Below are 24,313 nucleotides of genomic sequence, written 5' to 3'. Positions count from 1 at the left end.
GGGCTTCGTCGAAGATTACTTGACCAAAATTTCAACCAATTTGGTTGAAAAATGAGGGCGTGACAGTGCCGCCTCAACTTTCACGAAAAGCCGGATATGACGTCATCAAAGACATTTATCAAAAAAATGAAAAAAAACGTTCGGGGATTTCATACCCAGGAACTCTCATGTCAAATTTCATAAAGATCGGTCCAGTAGTTTAGTCTGAATCGCTCTACACACACACACACACACACACACGCACACACGCACATACACCACGACCCTCGTTTCGATTCCCCCTCGATGTTAAAATATTTAGTCAAAACTTGACTAAATATAAAAAATACCGAAAAGCGAGTTTTGTCGGTGGGTGCGTAACGGAACAGCAAGGCACCGCCCATCGTCTGAGTGTGCAATGCCGACCGCTCACTTGAAATCTAAATGATCAAAGTTCGGAAAAATCAAGTGAAATTGCGCCACTCGCTTTACATCAAATGTATCTTTACGTCATTTCCCATCCGTCTGGAGTCGGTTCTCAATCTGTCGCTCTCTGTTCAACGAGAAAAAGCGAAGCAACCGAAATGCATGTTCAACATGGTTTATCTTGTGAGATTGTTGTGTGTCAAAGGCATTTGACCTGTGAATATTCATCACGTCAGGTGTGTCATTCTCAATGGCTGACCCAGGTCACGATAATTCTTTGACTGACAGCCATAATCAGGTAGAAGCGCTCAAGTTCCCATTGCGGCTGTTCTGTTTAATTCGCGGGGTTGCTTCGAAATTTCTTTTGGTCGAATTAAACGGTAATAAAACCGTTATTTCTAATATGCTGACTGTTAGCAAATGATAACAGACATGTCTCACAAACGATATCAGCATTCGCCTAAAAGGCTCATGCTTGATATCTTTTTTCTCAACATGTCTTGTTATCATTTGCTAACAGTCAGCATATTAGAAATAACTCATAATATAATACAATTACAGATAAAATCTAAATAAGGTCAAACGTCTTCGAGCCTATCACAATCAAATATAATATTGCACTGCTGTATTTACCCTCGCATATCACAGGAGTTAGGGTTTCAAAGCAGACCAATCACATTACGAATATCACAGAATCGGATGTTGTTAACTGTAAAGAGCCCCCACTTACGATCATTGTACGGCGTAAGACGCTGTACTACCTGTTCAGATGCTGTACTTTATTTGTTAGTTCATTTTTTTCTGTACTTTCTTGTGCTTTCTTTCCGAAGACTTAATTTTCTCTTTCATTGTCCAGATGTACTACGCGTGCTGCGAAGAGCCTTACCCAGACGTCCGTTTCACGATCATCATACGCCGTAAGACGCTGTACTACCTGTTCAACATTATCTTCCCCTGTCTGTGGCTGACCATCCTCAGTCTGCTGGGCTTCTGGCTACCTCCGGACAGTGGGGAGAAGATCACGCTGGGTATCACCGTTCTGCTGGCTTTCTCTGTCTTCATGCTCCTCATCGCTGAGTCCATGCCCGCCACTTCCGAGTTCGTGCCTCTGATAGGTAAGTCATCTTTTTTTTACATTTAGTCAAGTTTTGACTAAATGTTTTAACATAGAGGGGGGGGGGGATCGAGACGAGGGTCGTGGTGTATGTGTGTGTGTGTGTGTGTGTGTGTGTGTGTGTGTGTGTGTGTCTGTCTGTCTGTCTGTCTGTCTGTGTGTGTGTGTAGAGCGATTCAGACTAAACTACTGGGCCGATCTTTATGAAATTTGACATGCGAGTTCCTGGGAATGATATCCCCGGACGTTTTTTTCTTTTTTTCGATAAATACCTTTGATGACGTCATATCCGGCTTTTTGTAAAAGTTGAGGCGGCACTGTCACACCCTTATTTTTCAATTAAATTGATTGAAATTTTGGCAAAGCAATCTTCGACGAAGGCCGGGGTTTGGTATTGCATTTCAGCTTGGTGGCTTAAAAACTAATGAGTGAGTTTGGTCATTAAAAATCGGAAACTTGTAATTAAAATTATTTTTTTATTAAACGATCCAAAAACAATTTCATCTTATTCTTCGTCATTTTCTGATTCCAAAAACATATACATATAATATATTTGGATTAAAAACAAGCTCTGAAAATTAAAAATATAAAAATTATGATCAAAATTAAATTTTCGAAATCGTTTTAATAATAATAAGAACATTTATATAGCGCTAAATCAAAAACTTTCGTTAAAAAGGCTTGCTCTAAGCGCTTGACATCTAAACTAAAACGTCATTCACACTCTTTACAATGATGTACAAGAACTTCATGTCACACTCTTTCATTCAGTATAGCACCATTCACACAGTTGTTATTCTGTACAAGACAATAAGTTAGTCTAACATTTAGAATGTTCATAAGATGAAAACAAGAGAAAACCAGACTGATTAAAACAACTGCTTAGTGCTAACAAAGCATGAATCTTAATGATAACGTAATACATGTTTAACTGTTAAGACCATAAAAAAACCTATATGCTAAAATAACTTCGAACTTTTAAGAACTTCTTATAAGATACACAGCACATCTAGATAAACACCAGAATGATAAAACAAAAGGCAACTCGTTAAAACTATTAAATGCATCAATGTCTAAAACACGAAAGACTCAAATATAAGATACACAATTCTCTAAAATTGTTTATTAAAACTGAAACCGACCTGCTCAAAGTAAACCATACCCACCCCCTCCCTACCCACCCCCAACCCTCCTCCTACACTAAATACTAATTATTTCTACTCTTAACTTCCCAACTACACGTTATCCATAAACTATGCACAGGAACATGTGTGTCAGCATTATGTGGCACCGACATGACTTGTGCATATCTAGCCTACAGCTAAGGGTTAAAGTTAAAGGACTACTGCAGTGAAAAATTATATTTATAATAATTTAAAACAAAAGACAAAAATAACAAGCTGAATAGAGATGGAACCGTTACAGAACAGGATGGCAAAATGTTGCGACTTTAGGAGTTGTGTTTCAGGAAGAGGTGAGTTTTGAGTGCTCGCTTGAATGACTGTACTGACTGAGAGTGGCGAATGTGAGAGGGGAGAGAGTTCCATTGAGTAGATGCGCAAAATGCAAAAGTGCGTTGTCCATATGCTTTTGATTTTGTGTGTGGGATGACTAGGGTGCGGCTATCAGAAGAGGAGCGGAGTTGTCTAGCAGGAGTGTATACAGTGAGAAGTTCAGAGAAATAAGCAGGAGACGAGGCAGAGAAGAAGTGAAAGCAGAGAGTGGACAGTTTGTATTCAATGCGGGCTTGGATGGGTAACCAGTGGAGTGTGCGGCGAAGGGGTGTGACATGATCTTTTTTTCGTGCTTTGAGGATCAGGCGTGCTGCAGAATTTTGAACTTTCTGTAGTTTGTGCAGGAGGTAGAGTGGACAGCCAGAGAGAAGAGAGTTACAGTAGTCAAGTTTAGAAAGAACAAGAGAGCAGACTAGAGTGTTTGTAGTTTGAACGGACAGAGTATGGCGGATGGTTGCGATCTTGCGGAGTTCAAAGTATGCGGACCTACAGATGTTGGAGATGTGCTTGTTGAGTGTCATGTCTGAGGAGATGGTGAAGCCGAGGTTTTAAAAACTATTTCATCTTATTCCTTGTTGGTTCCTGATTCCAAAAACATATAGATATGATATGTTTGGATTAAAAACACGCTCAGAAAGTTAAAACGAAGAGAGGTACAGTAAAGCGTGCTATGAAGCACAGCGCAATCGCTACCGCGCCAAACAGGCTCGTCATTTTCACTGCCTTTTGCACTAGCGGCGGACTACGTTCAGTTTCATTCTGTGAGTTCCACAGCTTGACTAAATGTAGTAATTTCGCCTTACGCGACTTGTTTTTATGTTTCTCTGTTTCTGTCTGTGCCTGTCGGTCGGTCTGTCTCTCATTCTGTCTCTGTCTCTCTAGATTTCTTTTTCTCTCTCACTTTGTCTCTTATTCTGTCTCTGTCTGTCTGTCTGTCTGTCTGTCTGTCTGTCTCTCTCTCTCTCTGTCTGTCTCTCTCTCTCTCTCTGTGTCTGTCTCTCTCTCTCTCTGTCTCTGTCTCTGTCTCTCTCTGTCTGTCTCTGTCTCTCTCTCTCTGTCTGTCTGTCTCTCCCTCTCTGTCTGTCTCTCTCTCTGTCTCTCTCTCTCTGTCTGTCTGTCTGTCTCTCTCTCTGTCTCTCTCTCTGTCTCTCTCTCTCTGTCTCTCTCTCTCTGTCTGTCTGTCTGTCTGTCTCTCTCTCTCTGTCTCTGTCTGTCTGTCTGTCTGTCTCTCTCTCTCTCTCTCTCTCTCTCTCTCTCTCTCTCTCTCTCTCTCTCTCTCTCTCTCTCAGGGGCGGATCAGTTGCTTTGTAAGGGGGGGTGCACTTTGAATCGAAAGTGAATGTGATGGGCGCGAAGCGCCCGAATTTGCTAGGGGGTCCGGGGGCATGCCCCCCCCGGAAAATGTTTTGGCCCAAAGAAGCAAAATGGTGCCATCTGGTGCCATTTGAACTTAGAAATGGTCATAGAATCAGCTTTCCAATTTTTATTATTTTTTGCCGGAGGGGGGGTGCACCTGCACCCTGTGCACCCCCCCCCCCCTCGTCCGCCCCTGTCTCTCTCATCTTAAGGGAGGGGGCGGTCTTTTTGGGGGTGAAGGGGGGGGGGGAATGAGGTTGGGTCAGATGACAAAGTGTAGGAGGGGCTTTCATAGCTGCGAATAGGAGAACTGCAGTTTCTCAGCGACTTAGAAAATAGCACGTTTTGAGTGGAACACCAACTTCTGTACAACCTGTTATTATGATTTCATTTACTGAGGTTATCTGAGGTACTCCAACAATCTGTGTCTATATGGGCAGGCATCTACCTGACGGTGACGATGGCGATGACGTCAATGTCCATCATCCTGACCGTCTTCGTGCTGCAGTTGCACCACGTGGGGCCGCACCAGAAGCGTGTGCCTCGCTGGATGTGGACACTGGTCATCGAGATCCTGGCGCCCATCGTGTGTCTGTGTCACGTGTCTCAGCGCTACCGCTACCTCAGCGCCAAGCTCAGCAAGACAGGCCGCCGGACGCAGCATCAGTACAACAAGGGTCGCGACGTCAGCCGGCCGGAGGAGTTCACCATGAACCCTCTGGCTGCTGACACGGCATCCTTCGCTGCGGGCAGGGGGAGGGGGAGAGGGAGGGGCAACTGTAACGGCATCATCGTGTCTGGTGGTGCCTCCGTGGTGGGGCAGAGCGGCCAGGAAGGGGGAGGAGGAGGAAGAGGAGGAGAAGGGGGGAGTAGCGTTGAAGCGAGTGCTGGCGTTCCTGCAGGCAGACCGCTGAGCAACGTCGAGATGGGCTATGCAGATCACAAACAACTGGATGGAGGAGGGGGTGAGGGGGGACGACATGTCACCCACAACGACAAGGATTCCGCCAGTGACGTCAGTACGGCGCATTCTCTCCCCGCCCCCTCCCTCCACCCCCACAACCACACCAGAGACTTGCACGGCAAGAGGGCCAGTAGCGGGGCTGAGCTCCCTTCTTCATCGCGAGCTGCAGGCCCTGCTCGGCGCGACCCGCAGTGGAGACCCGGCGAGCACATCGTGTGTGGGGGCAACAGCCGCGCCCCGGGCGGCAGTCAAACCGCAGCGACAAACGGCCATGATGGAAGTGGTAGTGACGCTAGTCGCCGCGCTGATGGTCTGGTGGCTAGCACCACACCCCATGTTCAGCACCGCGTGGCGGAGAGTGAGAGAGATGCCGGCCCCGGCGCAACCCTGTCCGCGGACAACACGTACTATCACCACCAGGAACGCCACAGCGACGTGACGTACCCCAGACTACCCGGGGTGGATCAGGCCGGGGTGTGTGAGACCAGTCTGGCCTTCAGAGGCCAGGCCCCGACAGTGGACCTCCCACCCGAGAAATCGGGCGGTCAAGCGCGGGAAGCCTACCCCACCGCACACTACATTCGGGGACAGGCTCCGCCCACCTATCAAGGCCGGCATGCACAACCCTCAGCTTCCGGTATAGACTATCACGTGGCTTCCGGTCATCCCGCGTCAAGTCTCGGTGGCCGAGACCTGCAGAGCGAGCGTATCACACAGCACTTGCAGGTCTTGGTTAGCCGAGACGACGAGGACGAGTACCATCAGGACGTGGTGACGGAGTGGAGAGTTGTCGCCCATGTGATGGATCGTCTGCTCTTCTGGCTTTTTCTGCTCGTCGCCATCGTTTCCTCCGTCATCATCCTCATCGTCAAACCGCTGACCAAGCCAGAGACCTGGCGAAACGAGTGACACCAGTTGGGTTTGGCCACAGTGGTGATGTAAGCAATTACGTCTGTCTCATCAAGTCAGAGGACTGATCTAAGCGCCGACGTCAACCTAATAGAGCTGGCGTAAACACTGACGTCAGCATAATGAAGTCGGAGAGATTGCGTAAACACTGACGTTAGCATGGCGATGGCGTAAACACTGACGTTGGCGTAATCAAGTCAGAGAGATGGCGTAAACACTGACGTCAACATAGTGAAGTCAGAGAGATGACGTAAACACTGACGTTGGCATAATCAAGTCAGAGAGAATCAAGTCAGAGAGATGGCGTTAACACTGACGTCAGCATAATAAAGTCAGAGAGATGACGTAAACAATGTCATTGGCGTAATCAAGTCAGAGAGATGGCGTAATCACTGACGTTGGCGTAATCAAGTCAAAGAGATGGCGTAAACACCTAACGTTAGCACAAGCAAGTCTGAGAGATGGCGTAAACACTAACGTCAGCATAAGCAAGTCAGAGAGATGACGTAAACACTGACGTTGGCGTAATCAAGTCAGAGAGCTGGCGAAAGCGCTGGCATCATGATAACGACCCCAAAGGGCTGGTGTAAGAACTGGCATCATGATAACGACCCCAAAGGGCTGGTGTAAGAACTGACATTAGTTTAATGAAGTTAGAGAGCTTGCGTCCGCATTATCAAGTAATAGGGCTGGCATAAGCACTTACGTCAGCCTCCACAAGCTGGAGAGTTAGAGAAACAACAAAGGGTAGCCTCGCTTTCGGCACCCTCATCACTCTACCTTTCACGGAAACTTCTTCGCCATATGCAGACAATATTAAACTGTGGTGACCACTTCAGTGATCAGTGATTAAACGAGTTACACTTACAGCTATCCGTGAAAAGTTATTATGGGCAAAACATACTGATTTACACATCATCTCTAACACGAACCACATGACTTGTGAACATTTAAGGCGCAACCGTTTATGAGCGGAAAGTTGGATCGCACATCTGTACATTTGTCATCGTCAACATTCGCTGGCTATGTTTATGGTACCAGTAAGTTCTATTCCTACTATGACATGAGTTATAAAAGCGTTGCACTATTTATGTTAACGTGGAACTGCGATGTGTTGGTTGTTTTATCCTTTTTCTGATGAATGTAGAATGACAAGTGACAAGACTGATGAGTTCTTTTAATCTCTTTAAAATAATGTGTTTTGTATGATTATTCATTGTTGTTGCGAATCATCCTTTTTCTTCCAGTGTTACATTTACGGTTGTTTTGGATGGGTATACATTTGTTTATTTGTGTTCTTGAATTTGTAATCTAGCAATGGTGAGTGATCACGGATGTGTTGATACCAACAGTGGAGTTTCTACAATTGCAATTCATGTTTTCTGAAATGTGTATATTGGGTGAGAGTAATGAACAATTGTGACCGATTTGTTATTGAATTAAAATATCATGATTACAGAAGTGTGTGTGTGTGTGTGTGTGTGTGTGTGTGTGTGTGTGTGTGTGTGTGTGCCTGCGTGTGTGCCTGCGTGTGTGTGTCTGCGTCTCTCTCTCTCTCTCTCTCTCTCTCTCTCTCTCTCTCTCTCTCTCTCTCTCTCTCTCTCTCTCTCTCTATCTCTGTTTGAGAGCATACATGCGCGTGGTTTTGTGTGTGTGTGTGTCTGTCTGTCTCTCTGTCCGTCTTTCTTGGCATCTATTGGTCCATCTAATTTTATTGAGGTAACAAATCCACAGACTGTACAACACTGACTCGAAAGCAAATGGTTAGTGGTTAGCGCATCGAACTGCGGGCCGGGAGGTCGTGGTTCGAATCCCATAAGGGGCACGTGGGTCTTTCGGGCTTCAGCCGGATGTAAGAAATGTTAAGTCCTTTGTACTGGAAACTTGCATTCTCCCAGTAAGGTCATATATTGTACTACGTTGCAAGTCCCTGGAGCATTTTTTTTATTAGTGCTTTTGTGAACAAGAAACAATTAACAAGTGGCTCTATCCTATCTCCCCCCTTTCCCCGTCGCGATATAACCTTGAACGGTTGAAAACGACGTTAAACACCAAATAAAGAAAGAAAGAAAGAAAGCTTCGGCCATCTCCTACCCAGAGTGGAAGTGCTATGGTTCCAATGGGAAGGCTGGGATCACACAGCCGAGTGTCATTCACTTCACCGCTGAAGGGCGCTGGTTCTGAGCGACGCTTAGTTCTCGAGATAGGTGTGACCAGATGACGTCATTAATTTTATACCCCAGTTAGCATGCTAACGTCAAATTAACGTTAAATTAAAGGCACAGTAAGCCTCCCGTAAACCATCACAGATACGGTCAGGCTTTTACACACAGTACAAACACCCTTTCATTTAAACACTCACCGATTGAGAACATCCTAGGTGCCCTCCGTAAAGAGCGAACAATTTTCAAAGAATTTATTTTTGCGTGGTTTATCTTACCCCTGAGCCATTGTGAACCCGTGTGATCCAGTTTCCCTTTTTCACAATGTAGTCGTCAGTTAGTCATTTGAATGCGACTCGATGTGAGCTTATTTACAATAGCACGTTTTTATGCACGAAACAAACGGCTGTGGTTCACAAGAACTCTAGCGATGGCTTTTGACTGTTGAGAGGAATGGCGATATGCATAAACCGTCGTCTGCTACGACCCTTGCGTGACCCTGCTTCCGGGCTTTTCTTTTTTCAAACCTTCACAACTCTTGTACTGATCTTGTCTTGATGAAAAAAGAATTCTTTTATGATTAAAGAATGTTTGTGTAACAAGCTGTCAATTTATTATTTAGATTTTAAAAGTTAGGTCTAGCACAAAAACGCACCACGGTCCAAAAACATTTTGATAATCATCGATCCACGGCTATGGCCAGTTTACATCGATAGAATGAGACCCGAAGGGAAGTAACTCATGTTTGACCTGAGTTCAGGATGGGTCCAAAAAGTGTTCGAGACAATCTGCAAAATTAATTCTTTAAAAATTGCTCGCTCTTTACGTAGGGCACCTAGGATGTTCCCGTTTAATTGGTGAGCGTTCAAATGGAAGGGTGTTTGTACTGTGTGTAAAAGCCTGACAGTATCTGTGATGGTTTACGGGAGGCTTACTGTCCGGGCGTGATTTCCGGTATTGAATATTCATAACAGCCGTCCAGCACCAAAACGAGGCGCCATTGTTGTAGAGGAGCAAGTCCACGAAAATAAATTCTTTGAAAATTTCTCACGCTCGACAGAAAGCAGCCAGGATGTTCCCGTTCGGTGAGCGTTCAAATGGAAGTATGCTTGTACTGTATGTAGACGCTCGGGGAGCTCTGTGATGGTTTACGGGAGGCTTACTGTGCCTTTAACGTTAGCGGTAAACGTTAATTAAACGTTAATTTGCTCATGTGATAAAACGTTAAATTAACGTTAACATTTAACGTTAATTTAACGTTAATCTAACCATAATATAACGTTAAAATTAACGTTAATTTAACGTTTTTGCAAACATAAAAATAACCAAAATAAAACCAAAATCAAACCATAATATAACGGTTAGATTAACGTTTTTTAAACGTTTATTGCTAACGTAAAAATAACCAAAGTAAAACCAAAAAGATACGTTTTATTAACGTTTATTTAACGTGTTTTTTAACGTTTTTTGCTATCATAAAAATGACCAAAATAAAACGTCTTATTAACGTTTATTTAACGTTTTTTTAACGTTAGCATTCAAACATAAAATTAACCAAAACAAAACCATAATCAAACGTTCTCATGCAAACGTTAAATTAACGTTCACATGCAAACGTTAAATTAAGGTTCTCCTGAAAACATTAAAATAACATTTGAATTAATGCTCATGAAATTCAAGATCAAAAATGTTATTTAAAATTTAAAATGAGGTCTTTAACAATTCAATATGTGAATACTAATTTGATAACAGTAACACTTTTAAAATGTTAAACAATGCATACGTAATTCATTCGATTGCTAAAACATGAAAACGTGAAATGAGAAAATATTACAACAAATTTTTTAGTCTCAGTAAAATATCACAGCATAGTATTATCAATAAGGCAGAAAAAAATTATGTGTAGACTTAATCTCATTGAATGCTACATTGACTAATAATAGTCTGAACTTGATAAAATAAATCATCAGAAGGCGATAACAGGATCAGCAATTAAGAATATCAATCACAATGTGTTGGTATGGGTTCATCAAGGTAAATACCGTAGGGCTTTGCAAACTCATTATCGACAGCGATCACTGTTTATGACAAAATCAGAGATGAAAACAATACAAAGTATTTGCACAATCAGTATTAATTGTATACAAACAAGTCAGTAGCACAAAATATGAGAAACAAAGGGATGTAAGCGCTATTAATGCATACAAGTGCGACAAGCATGTAAAGTCTCTTGTTCATTCCAAAGCGTGTTATTCTCACAGGTGCCAAGAAAATTGCTTCCACATAATCTCACTTACTCTTGTTGCACATGTCATATAGCAGAGCAATTACGTCCCTTTGTTTCTCAGATCTTAAAATAGTGCTCTGCTTCATTTCATTAAGATTCTTGCTATCACAAAAGATATCAAAATATTTTGTGGAGTAGCTAGATGAAAAACAATCATCGATGAATAAAAATTAACAAGCAGCAAGACTACAAGTTTTCTGCTCCGGCCCACTTTGCCAAACATGTGTGTGCAAAGTGAATATTTAATTGTTTATGAATTGTTGGTGTTAGTCCTGAATGATGGCACCCATGTAGATGAGGCTTGATGCCGGGCTGCTTTGCAAACACAGCATTCAGAAGCTGTGGGTCAGTAAATTGTGCTGTAGCACTAGCAGCTGCCTGCACTGATCACTCTTTGACGCTGGTCAAACTTCTGGTCGTAGGTGAAGTCCACCTCACAGAATCTGATGATGGTAATGGTGAGGGAGTTCAACTTCTGTTTGAACTATGTGGCCAGGCCCAGCTCCCTGACTTTGAAGTGGTCATAATTTCATGCAGGATACCAACCTGGGATAGAGAAGGAAAAATGGTTCTCAGTCAATGGCTGGGATTACAAACTAAATCACACACACACACACACACACACACACACACACACACACACACACACACACACACACACACACACACATACACACACACACACACTAACACTAACACACACACTAACACACACTAACAGACACATACACTAACACAAATATACACTTACAAACACACATACTCACACATTAGCAGTAACAAACACATACAATACATGTACCAAGAAACAGATACATGCATACACACATACACACAGACACAGGCGCACACACACAGGCGCACACACACACACACACACAGGCGCGCACACACACACACACACACACACACACACACACACACACACACACACACACACATTGTCCAGGACTGCATTACATGGGAGGCAACTCTTGCGGGCACACACAGATGGAATCCTCAGCAGGTTTACTCTTCTTGCCCCTATCTCCGTAGTCAATTCATCCTCCAAGATTCATCATAAAAAAATTAGATGTTTTATCACAAAAAATAATTGATTCATCACAAAATATTTATTCAAAAAAACTAATTATTAATCACAAAATGTAATACTTTTCTCCACAAAAAATGATGTTTCATCACAAAAAATACTATATTCTCACAAAATTTATATTACAAAAGAACAAGTCGCGTAAGGCGAAAATACAACATTTAGTCAAGTAGCTTTCGAACTCACAGAATGAAACTGAACGCAATGCAACGCAGCAAGACCGCGTATACTCGTAGCATCGTCAGTCCACCGCTCACGGCATAGGCAGTGAAATTGACAAGAAGAGCGGGGTAGTAGTTGCGCTGGGAAGGACAGCACGCTTTTCTGTACCTCTCTTCGTTTTAACTTTCTGAGCGTGTTTTTAATCCAAACATATCATATCTATATGTTTTTGGAATCAGGAACCGACAAGGAATAAGATGAAAGTGTTTTTAAATTGATTTGGAAAATTTAATTTTGATAATAATTTTTATATATTTAATTTTCAGAGCTTGTTTTTAATCCGAATATAACATATTTATATGTTTTTGGAATCAGCAAATGATGGAGAATAAGATAAACGTAAATTTGGATCGTCACTGCAGGAAGTTTCGATTCATTCAAAGATGCAAAGATTTTCGTTGTTGATACAGACTTGACTCTCACTTTCTGCACGCTGAGAACGCCACTTCCTGCAGTGACGCTGAGAACGTTGAAAAATACCATCAAAATATGAAATCTGCCCTACAGCGTTTTATTTGGTCCATGATGGGTCCAACCATTTGTTTTTCAAATTTATGTCAAGCCTCTGATGCCAAGAAATTGAGTGAAGCCGACCCGCTTTGAATTTTCAACTGTAATATGACTAAGGAGTTACGCCCCTTATCCGTTCGTTATCAAAGCCTTGTGTAGGGAACGTCATGGCTTTGAGTTCAAAATGGAGCGTACGAAGAATATTGGGATCGACGGCGTAATCCTGTGCATAGCACAAGGCAGGTTTCATGGTATTAGGCCATTTTGATAGTCTCAGATTTGCTTAGTCTTTTAAATCCATATCTGTGAGAATCTGCTGTATTTGTTGTATTAACATGCAAACTAGTTGTTGTTTAAATACTTTTTTGAAAATAAAAGTTGAAATTTTTGATAATGTGTTTATTTATGCGCGTGTGAATGGTGGCGATCGTCAGTAGTAGGAAAGAGGTATGCCTCAGCCCTTGTTTATTTGCGCAGCTGCGCAGCCGCGCAGCCGTATTTTGATAGAAGGTTATAGGTTAAGGTGCCTGTGTTTAAGTAGTGATAAGGAGATATTGCGCATAAACGGTTTATTGCGTTTTATATTTTGTCATGTGATTTCATGTGCCTGTACCTGTTGCTCGGTACTAATGACCACTCCAGCTGGGGTAAGCACCAATAAAAAGCAGTCATTGCCCCCATAGGGTCAATGACTGCTTTTTTTTATTTTATTTTTTTTATTTTTTTTATTTTTTTATTTTTTTTTTATTGGGGATGCTTATCGCGGCTGGAGTACTGAGCCGCCTCCTTTCTATTGACAGTAATTGACCCTCCCTCTGTGTTTTCACGGGCTTGGGACCGTTTTGACAGGGTATGTCAAAGCCACATTGGGGTTTTTTGGGGTTAAACAAGACGAGTATTATTTACAGAAGCCAAACATGGTTTAACAAATTTATTTACAAAAAAAACGACAAAGTTGTTTGGTATTGGAATGTTAACCATATCACAGGCGGCGGTATTACAGTCAAAAAGAAAGAGCCCCATTAGACGGGTATCACAGTCAAAAAAGAAAGAGACCCGTTAGACGGGTGTAGGCAGGGTTGAAACCCCATCAGAAGCGATCACACGCTTGATGTAGAAAAACGAGAGTGACTTTCTGGTTTGGGAATAGGTGAACATAGACTTTCCGTCTGTCTTGAAACCAGTGTTTGTACCGCCACCACTTTCTTGCGTTAGAAGCACCTGTTGGTAAGACTCTTTTGTCAGTTTGTTTTGGTTTTTGTTCAAACCTTTTGAACTAAATTTACTTCCACTGTCCCCCTCACAAAAGTAGGTTTTAGAACACAGACCAATAAACGCATTTCCTTGGTATTCGGTTTTAAAGAGACCGGGTGTTCGTTTGTCATAGTGGACACGCGCTGTACAGGCCTGACAGAGAGTCGGGTCCCATGGGGCGTTAGCTAAACGGGTGTTTTGGAAGGCTGCCTCGTGTTGGTCACAGGCTTGTGCAGGGAACCATTGGTTATACACTTGGTAAAACTGCTCTCGTAGTTCAGGACGAACTACCTCTTCTAACGTTGAAGCGCTAAGCGCCATGTATAGAGAATCTGTATCCATTTCCAAAAGCTGGTAGTCGGCTCTGGACACAAACTTATCTAGAAAATCAAAATGAAACTCCAACATGCGTAGTTTAGCGTACTGGTAAACAAAGTAACCAATCTGAGAGGGAAGTGACCAGTTGATTTTTTTTTTAGCCATCTCTACTTCAGTGACAGAATCTGTTACTTCTGTTAGTTTTTGAAAACGACCATTGTTGATCAGTTTTGAGGCCTCATCAGACAAAACGTAATGAATATCACGATGGTTGGCCACGTTAGTTAAGGTTTTCCCGTAGGCTGAGTTACCGAGCAGTTTGAAAGTTTCAGCTAAGATAGCTTTTGATGGGTCTTGGTCCCCTGCTCGTCTTGCGTTTGAAACGCTGTCACCAAACTGACGGAAACAGGTTTTGGGTTGATACTCCACGATCAGCGTGATGTTTTTAACAACCAACCCGTGCTGCACGTACCAAAACAAGAGGGGTGTGGCTAGCAGAATTTGTTCACCGTGGTAACTCCCAACAAGTGTGCGGCGTGGTTGAGATAAGAGCTTGTGTTTTTCAGCGTAGTCTTTCATAAAATCCCCGATCTGTTCTCGGCTGACAGACTCATTTTTGAAAATAGGCTGCATTTCACTGAAATGTTCTTTTAGATGATCAGGTACATAAATATCACACTGTACCAACCCGAACAAAGTTTTGTTTTGCACCGCGTCTAAGACAGTTTGATCTGTGATGGTAGAAGGATGCCGGAAGGGTTTAAGTGTCGGAAAACGACCTTGTAGAAAAGTCTGAATGGAGGTGTTTTGTTTTTTGTCTGCGTGCCATTCACACTCCCATTTTTCGACGACAGTCACACCCACTTCCTCACGTAGGTATTTGGTGATGTTGGTTGTATGTTCTCTGAGTTCAACTAGTGTTTTTCCGGTGACAGGGTTAGACGTTTTACCGGCGGTCACAGAACAGTCATGCCCGTGGAACAAACATCCGTGAAACTGATAGCAAATTTGATTTGCGGCATCCCATCCATCAACCCTAATCTTTTTTCGACCAAGGGCCTTCTCTTTCGCGTTAAACTTATGTTGGAGATGGATCTGTTTTGATGCCATGACCCACTCCAACCATTCCCGAGCTAGCTGACCGTAGGGATCTGTTTTTTCCGCTTTAAAAGCGTTTTCTTTTCTACGAATGACAGGGTGCTCTGTGGGCATGTCTTGCATGAGTGCAGCTAAATACAGCGCATTTGCATCAAATCCCTGAACAGACTGTACCGGCTTGTCTTGTTTACCACGAATGTATGTTTTGTCTTTTTCGTGGTATCTGTGAAAGACAATAGACGGACCCCCGACAATGTTCTTTCGCAAAAGTGCGTGAACGTCTTTTTGTTTTTCGTTAAAAAGTGAAAAGTAGGTATCGGAAGACAACGTGTCAAACAGATACTTCAGTGTCACACCGGGGACAGAAATACCGTCTTTCAGCAAATCAACTCGCAGACTAGCGTACATACTAATCTGATGCTGCAAAGCAACCAGAAACGGCCCTGTATCTAGGTTGTTGTACCACACCAAAAAATCCTTCAAAGTCGTCATTTTGTTTTCAGTCCACACACGCTGACAAAAAGCGTACTCTGTATCAGAAATATTTGAGTTTTTGAGCTTACTAAAAAAAGCTGCATGGGGTGGGAGTTCTCTTTCGTCTAGTGTACTTAGACTAGTGACGTATTCATAGCAGAAAAAACCCTTTTCCTCTTCGACACCGAACGCCTTGAGGTACTTGGAATAACTAAAACCTGGCGCAAGAAAATTGTTGATATCGAGAAACCGAAGTTTGTCTGTACAAAGACACATATACTGGTTGTTTCGTTTAACAACAAACTTGAAAGGGGGTCTTTTAGGGGCCTTCTTTTTTCCCTCTGTTTTAACTTCTTTGTCTTCTTCTTCTTCTTCTTTCTCTTCCTCTTCTTCTTCTTCACACACGGTATCAAAACCATCTGGTTCAAAAACAGGGTCTGTTTGACTTTCGTCTTTTGGAAGATCGTTATGGGCTGTTTTGTCTTTGACAAACTTTTCAATGAGAAAAGGTTTGATCACATTCAGATCGTAGCGAGAAGAATTGAAACCTACGACAGGCAGTTCTTGTAAATACTCATATAATTTCTGTCTGAGTCTTTCTACGGGGATGTTGAGGCTATCTGTCTCTTGTTGTTGTGTCTCTTCGATCTCAGTCAACTGGTCAAACACATCTTTAAATTCTTCACAAAGAAGGGCGCAGGAGGCTTCAGAGATACGTTCTAGGTAGTTAACCATGCTATCCACTAGTTCTTGAGAGTCACCTTTACTCACAAAACAGGTTGGTTCTGTGAAATGGGGAACATTACTGCATACAGAAACAGAAAGAGGAATATGTTTTGCTGTATACTGTGTACAGTTAGACTCAGCCGATTTTGTCTGTGGCAAGTTATCTGTGTCAAAAAACACCTCAAAATCAAACGTCGCTCTGTAGGGAAAAACAAAATCTGTGGCTACCTGAACACCGTGGTTTTGTAGCTGTTGAAAAATGTTTTGAGGTGGTGAGTAAACCCCGCCTTTCAAGGTTTCTTTTGAGCCCTCACCCTGACAAGTCTGTTCATGTCGATTCATTTTAAACAAAGACGACCAGAGTTTCCCGCATTTGGAACAAGCCAACGCATGACCGAGTTTATCAATGTCTAAAATGTACATGAAATGGTCTTTGTAACGCAAGAGACGCATAACGCCAGAATGTTTGTAAGCGCTACGACGCAGAGGAACGAGACAGACAGGTGTTTGGTTCTCGTCAAACTCAAACACATCTATGTTCACCTTAAATTCAGATTCAATCGACTCAAGTTGAAACAAAGTGACCCCCGGAAAGTGGACAGGGGGAGAATGTCCGGCCCACTGTTTGAACAAGGTTTTTGTGGGTTTTTGCAAAGAATGACGCGAGGCTCCTTTGTGCAAAGCAAGACAGCGAAAGAGACACAGACCATCAGTATAAGGAAAATGCTGATTCTCATCTTTTTGGAGTTTGTGCAAGAACGGTGTGTTTGTGATGTAGTCAGGTAGACTACCACAGGCACATCCGATAGGAAAGTCAGTCAAAGGCGTGACATAGAAACTGGAAGACATGATGGTATGAACAGCATACCGAGAGTTTGGGCGTTCGAGTCTAACTTGTTCTAGAATGTCATGGTCACTGATTTCACCGAGAAAAGAAAGAAAGTCCTGCTTTGAGTTGATCAGGCGCGGTCGTTGTAAGACAGAGTGGTTATTGACTGAGGCGTGAAAGAAAGACAAGTCACCCGACTCTTTGTTTTTGAGAAGAAAAGAGTGAGAAAAATTGATTTTGAAGCGCTTGTTTTGTTCATGGAACAGATCAAGAAGCGACTCGTCCCAATCAGGGAAATCAGAACAAGGGTTCCAGAGAATGGTATAGGTTGACTGAAGTTTACCAGGCCGCTTATGAGTTTTAACAGAATTCCAATGCTTTTCGTACATTTGTCTTTCTTCAAAAGGTAACTTTTTGATTTTTTCTTTTTCTAGACTTCGTTTGTTTAATCCCTTTTTGGGGGGAGGGGCATCCTGTGAAGGCGAACTTTTTCTTTTCTGTCCGCCTGTCGGCACTGGTGGTGGAGGTGTCCGACTCGCGGTATCTTGACAGTTTTTGTTTGAGTTTTCATGACGAGCAAGGCCGTGTTTTCTGCTAAACGACTTGCCGCACATAGCACAGAGAAAAGGTCTGGCTTTGTTATGGGCTTCGTTAACATGAGCGTTAAGGTTTTTGGTCTGTGTAAAAACCTGTCCACAGTGCGGGCATTGGTTACGCTGCAATAAAAAAAAAACTATGTCTGAGCTACAAAAAAAAACAATATAAAAAAAACATCTTACATAAAAACATTTATTTTTCTAAAAAGCTATGTCTGAGAAAAAAAGTAACACTCTACCTTTATTTTTTTTATCTTTACAAAAACAAAATCAACTTACCAAAACTGTTGAGGCTGGTTGTGGTGTTGAGTCAGCGTCACTGCTGCTGCTGCTGTTGGTCGCCATAGTTTTTTGTTCACCACCACCCACTTGTAAAGTCGAAGAGACACGCAAGAGTTAGCCCCAGAAGAAGCTTATTTATACCCCTCTTTGCCCGCATCACCGCCGTATTCTAACTACGCGTTTCTATTTTTAGGTGCTGACCAATCAACAAGTTCTAACATGTTTAGGTCTTGCGTCTCTGTGGTGCAATAACTCAGGCGTAAGCACCCAATGACCCCCTCTGGAGGTTTACCGGAGACGGGGCTCCGCGAAGCGCAGGGATACCGTTTAATTGCCTTACTCTGACACCCCCCCTGACAGGACACCAAACTACATAGCTATTAAAGAGAGAGGGCTCCGCGAAGCGCAGAGAAAGTGTGTGTGTGTGAATGAGTGTGTGGTGTGTGTGTGTGTGTGTGACAGTGTATGTGTGTGTGTGTGTGTGTGAGTGTGTGTGTGTGTGTGTGTGTGACAGTGTATGTGTGTGTGTGTGTGTGAGTGTGTGTGTGTGTGTGTGTGTGTGTGTGTGTGTGTGTGTGACAGTGTGTGTGTCACAGTGTGTGTGTGTGTGTGTGTGTGTGTGTGTGTGTGAGTGTGTGTGTGTGTGTGTGTGTGTGTGTGTGTGTGTATTGGATGGTAAAAAAAAGACTAACATGACTAGTTAGTTTTGAATATAAAATTTAAAGTAGATGGGTTTTTTTTTGTTTGTTTTTTTGTTTTTTGTTTTGTGTGTGTGTTTGTTTTGAGCTAATAAATAAAGATAAGGATAGGATCTTAGTTTAGTATGTGAAAATGGATCCAAGGTGGAAACATCCTTTTACCTGTGTGATTGCCGGTCCCACAGGGAGTGGGAAGACTCATTTTGTCAAACAATATTTGAATCACTTACAAGCTATGATGACACCCCCTCCAGAGGAATTGATTTGGTGTTATGGGGCGTGGCAGTCTGGTTACAATGAGATGAGACATGTGACGTTTGTGGAGGGTTTACCCGACGTGGAACAGTGGACAGGGGTCAAAAGGCGACTGGTCATCATTGATGATTTGATGAGTGAGACAAACGACAAGGTCACACAACTATTCACCAAAGAAAGTCATCATCGGAATCTGAGTGTAATGTATATTGTACAGAACCTGTTCGGAAAAAACAAAGAGCAGAGGACGATCAGTTTGAACAGTCACTACCTGGTGGTGTTTAAAAACCCACGGGATGCTTCACAGATCAACCATCTGGCCAAGCAGATGTACCCTGGGAAGTTAAAGTATGTCCAAGAGGCATTTAAAAATGCAATTCGTTTCACAGAAGTATAAAACAGCACCTGTTAAAGTTTGCCTCGCTAATAAAGAAACAGTTTGGTAAGTTTTGTACGGACAACCCCAAAAGAAAACACCCAAAGGTAGGCTACAGGTTGGTGATCGTGTGAGACTAAGTAAAACACGATGACTCTTTAAAAAAGGTTATTTACCTGCGTGGTCAGAAGAATTATTTACAGTTAGCAGTGAGTTGAAAACAACTCCAGTGACCGATAAGCTGAAAGACGCTCACGCAGAAGAACTACAAGGTAGTTTTTTTTTACAAAGAAGAACTACAAAAAGTAGGAGAGAAAGAAATGTATTGTATTGACAAAGTTTTAATGTGATGACCCACGGACTAAACCCTGCTTACCTAACGGTGATTACACACACCTCTTTGTTTGTCAGAAAATCAAAACTAAATCCAGCTGTAAGTCTTGCTCACACAAAAACCCTAGAGAGCTCCACAGCCAAATACCCTCTAAAAAGAGTAGTTATGAAATCTTACGGGAGCCCGCGTGGAAACCTTAGTGCTGTTTTAGACAACTTGTTTCTCAGGTAGCTACCAAGACGCGTTGTAGTAGGACTGGGAGAAAGCGCTGCGTTTAACGGTAGCTACACCAAAAAGCCATTCAACTTTTAAAACCCACAACTTGAATTTTCTCTGCCTCTATGTTGATGGAAAACAAGTCCCTGCAAAACCACTAACACCAGACTTTGAAAACAGACAGTATGTGGGAAGCTTCTTTAGTTTGACCACAGGAACAGGGGTGGGTGTTGGTGACGTCGGTAACAGAATTGTCTATGAAGACTACCCCGGAGGCTATACGCTGTATGTATTTGACCTGTCACCGTCAATGTTGAGTGGAGACCAGATTGAGCTGATGCGCTGTGGGAGTTTGCGTCTGGAACTAAAGTTTAGTGCACCCCTGACAGAGCCTGCTCACGTTATTGTGTATGCAGAAATGGACTCGTTGCTAGAAATTGATCGGAGTAGGCAGGTTATCACTGATTTTACATCATGAATGGTCTAGAGATCTCTCGCCTACTGTTAAGACACCCCTTGGCAAGACGGCCGTTTATGGGTGTTTACACCAGAGACCAACTTCCTTCTGAGATAAATTTACTTCACCCCTCGTCTTACGGCATAAACACAGACCCAGCACATAAGGTTGGGTCTCATTGGGTTGGTGTGTATTATGCTGGTCAGGGGAATATTGAATATTTTGATAGTTTTGGTTTTAAACCGAATCACAAAGACATTGAAGGTGTTTTTTTATTTGTTTTTTTTATGCGTCATTGGTTTGTGTTCTAAAACCAACGAACAGGTATTACAGGGGATGTTAAGTTCTACTTGTGGTTTGTTTGCAATGTATTTCATCATCAAAAAGAGTCAAGGTACAAGACTCCGTGACATCATTTCTATTTTTAACCCCCAAAACCCCGGTGTAAATGACCGTAAGCTCATAGCACTTTTTTCAAAGATGCGTTAACGCAACAAGTCTAAAGCTGTTGTTGTAAAAAATAGTAACTGATGTCATAGTGTAAGGAGGTTATGTATAAAGATGGTGTTGTCTAATTTTTTTTTTTTTACTAAATCCCCTGAGCGAGTCACAAAGTTAGCAGTGTGTTGAAAACAACTCCAGTGACCGATAAGCTGAAAGACGCTAACGCAAAATAACTACAAGGTAGTTTTTTTTTTTACAAAGAAGAACTACAAAACGTAGGAGAGAAAGAAATGTATCGTATTGACAAAGTTTTAATGTGATGAGCCACGGATTAACCCTGCTTACCTAGCGGTGGTTACACACGCCTCTTTGTTTGTCAGAAAAGCAAAACTAAATCCAGCTGTAAGTCTTGTTCACGCAAAAGCCCTGGAGAGGTCCACAGCCAAATACCCTCTAAAAAGAGTAGTTATGAAATCTTACGGGACCCCGCGTGGAAACCATAGTGCTGTTTTAGACAATTTGTTTCTCAGGCAGCCACCAACACGCATTGTAGTAGGACTAGTAGAGAGCGCTGCGTTTAACGGTAGCTACACAAAAAAAAACCATTCAACTTTTAAAACCCACAACTTGAATTTTCTCTGCCTCTATGTTGATGGAAAACAAGCCCCTGCAAAACCACTAACACCAGACTTTTGAAAACAGACAGTATGTGGGAAGTTTCTTTAGTTTGACCGCAGGAACAGGAGTGGGTGTTGGTGACGCCGGTAACAGAATTGTCTATGAATACTACTGTGGGAGTTTGCGTCTGGGACTAAAAGTTTAGTGCACCCCTGGTAGAGCCTGTTCACTTTATTGTGTATGCAGAAATGGCCTCGTTGCTAGAAAATGATCGGAGTAGGCAGGTTATCACTGATTTTACATCATGAATGGACTAGAGATCTCTCGCCTACTGTTAAGACACCCCGTGGCAAGACGGTCGTTTATGGGTGTTTACACCAGAGACCAACTTCCTTCTGAGATAAATGTACTTCACCCCTCGTCTTACGGCATAAACACAGACCCAGCACATAAGGTTGGGTCTCATTGGGTTGGTGTGTATTATGCTGGTCAGGGGAATATTGAATATTTTGATAGTTTTGGTTTTAAACCGAAGCACAAAGACATTGAAGGTGTTTGTTTTTTATGCGTCATTGGTTTGTGTTCTAAAACCAACGAACAGGTATTACAGGGGATGTTAAGTTCTACTTGTGGTTTGTTTGCAATGTATTTCATCATCAAAAAGAGTCAAGGTACAAGGCTCCGTGACATAATTTCTATTTTTTAACCCCCCAAAACCCTGTTGTAAATGACCGTAAGTTCATAACACTTTTTTAGAGATGCGTTAACGCAACAAGTCTAAAGCTGTTGTTGTAAAAAATAGTAACTGATGTCATAGTGTAAGGAGGTTATATATAAAGATGGTGTTGGCTAATTTTTTTTTACTAAATTCCCTGATCGAGCCACAAGACAACACCGCCTACTCTACACTACAGTCTACAAAGACAGTCTCCTAGAGGTAAAAGATGTTTAACACTTTTGTTGTTGTTGTTGCTGAGAACGACAAAAGAGATGTTTGACGAGAAAGAGCCTCTGTTTAGCTCACCGCTACCCGAACCTGATATGTTTCCTTGGTTTTCACCAAGGAAACAGAAAGAACAGACGCGTGCGACCAAGTCAAAGAGGGGTGGTCTTGGCCAGTAAAGAATTTACTCGCCTGATCAAAGTCCGAGAAAGACTGTTGACGCGACTTAAAACACAAACAGAAGTTGTAGCTATAGAAGTTTAAAAAAAACCACCAGACGTGTCAGAAGAGTCCAGAACAAAAAGAAGAAACACCAGCAGACGAACTACCTCACACACCTGTCAAATACTCGGAGAGCAGCAATCTGTTTGAAAACTGCTACCAGGAACCGGCTGGTGTGTCTACCTTCAACGACCTCGGTTACTATAACCCAACATTGTTAAATACGAAAGTCGCCCCACGCCAAGTTATGGGAGCGCCCCTTAAAAAGAGAAAATGTGTCGCTTTTTTACACACACTAATCGTGTAAGATATGTAGAAGAATTACAACACCTGGTACACGCGTATAACCATTCGTTTCACAGAAGTATAAAACAGCACCTGTTAAAGTTTGCCTCGCTAACGAAGAAACAACGAAGAAGTTTGGTAAGTTTTGTACGGACAACCCCCAAAGAAAACACCCAAAGGTAGGCTACAGGTTGGTGATCGTGTGAGACTAAGTAAAACACGGTGACTTTTTAAAAAAAAGTTATTTACCTACGAGGACAGAAGAATTATTTACAGTTAGCAGTGTGTTGAAAACAACGCCAGTAACCGATAAGCTGAAAGACGCTCACGCAGAAGAACTACAAGGTAGTTTTTTTTTTACAAAGAAGAACTACAAAAAGTAGGAGAGAAAGAAATGTATTGTATTGACAAAGTTTTAATGTGATGACCCACGGACTAAACCCTGCTTACCTAACGGTGATTACACACACCTCTTTGTTTGTCAGAAAATCAAAACTAAATCCAGCTGTAAGTCTTGCTCACACAAAAACCCTAGAGAGCTCCACAGCCAAATACCCTCTAAAAAGAGTAGTTATGAAATCTTACGGGAGCCCGCGTGGAAACCTTAGTGCTGTTTTAGACAACTTGTTTCTCAGGTAGCTACCAAGACGCGTTGTAGTAGGACTGGGAGAAAGCGCTGCGTTTAACGGTAGCTACACCAAAAAGCCATTCAACTTTTAAAACCCACAACTTGAATTTTCTCTGCCTCTATGTTGATGGAAAACAAGTCCCTGCAAAACCACTAACACCAGACTTTGAAAACAGACAGTATGTGGGAAGCTTCTTTAGTTTGACCACAGGAACAGGGGTGGGTGTTGGTGACGTCGGTAACAGAATTGTCTATGAAGACTACCCCGGAGGCTATACGCTGTATGTATTTGACCTGTCACCGTCAATGTTGAGTGGAGACCAGATTGAGCTGATGCGCTGTGGGAGTTTGCGTCTGGAACTAAAGTTTAGTGCACCCCTGACAGAGCCTGCTCACGTTATTGTGTATGCAGAAATGGACTCGTTGCTAGAAATTGATCGGAGTAGGCAGGTTATCACTGATTTTACATCATGAATGGTCTAGAGATCTCTCGCCTACTGTTAAGACACCCCTTGGCAAGACGGCCGTTTATGGGTGTTTACACCAGAGACCAACTTCCTTCTGAGATAAATTTACTTCACCCCTCGTCTTACGGCATAAACACAGACCCAGCACATAAGGTTGGGTCTCATTGGGTTGGTGTGTATTATGCTGGTCAGGGGAATATTGAATATTTTGATAGTTTTGGTTTTAAACCGAATCACAAAGACATTGAAGGTGTTTTTTT

General features: G+C 42.5%; 1 protein-coding gene across 1 annotated transcript in view; it reads left to right on the top strand.

Annotated features, from left to right (window-relative positions):
* LOC138946848 (acetylcholine receptor subunit alpha-like 2) overlaps nucleotides 1–7,716 on the top strand; it is a 141,878-nt gene extending 134,162 nt beyond the window's left edge. Inside the window, exons 7-8 of the mRNA XM_070318255.1 lie at nucleotides 1,262–1,520; nucleotides 4,830–7,716. Coding sequence (XP_070174356.1) covers nucleotides 1,262–1,520; nucleotides 4,830–6,262 — 1,692 coding nt within the window. The 3' untranslated portion in view covers nucleotides 6,263–7,716. The remainder of the gene's footprint in view (nucleotides 1–1,261; nucleotides 1,521–4,829) is intronic.
* Nucleotides 7,717–24,313: the final 16,597 nt, after the last annotated feature.

Source organism: Littorina saxatilis, linkage group LG1, assembly GCF_037325665.1.
Source record: "Littorina saxatilis isolate snail1 linkage group LG1, US_GU_Lsax_2.0, whole genome shotgun sequence".
Taxonomy (NCBI): Eukaryota; Metazoa; Mollusca; class Gastropoda; order Littorinimorpha; family Littorinidae; genus Littorina; species Littorina saxatilis.
This window is presented reverse-complemented; position numbering and strand designations above follow the sequence as displayed.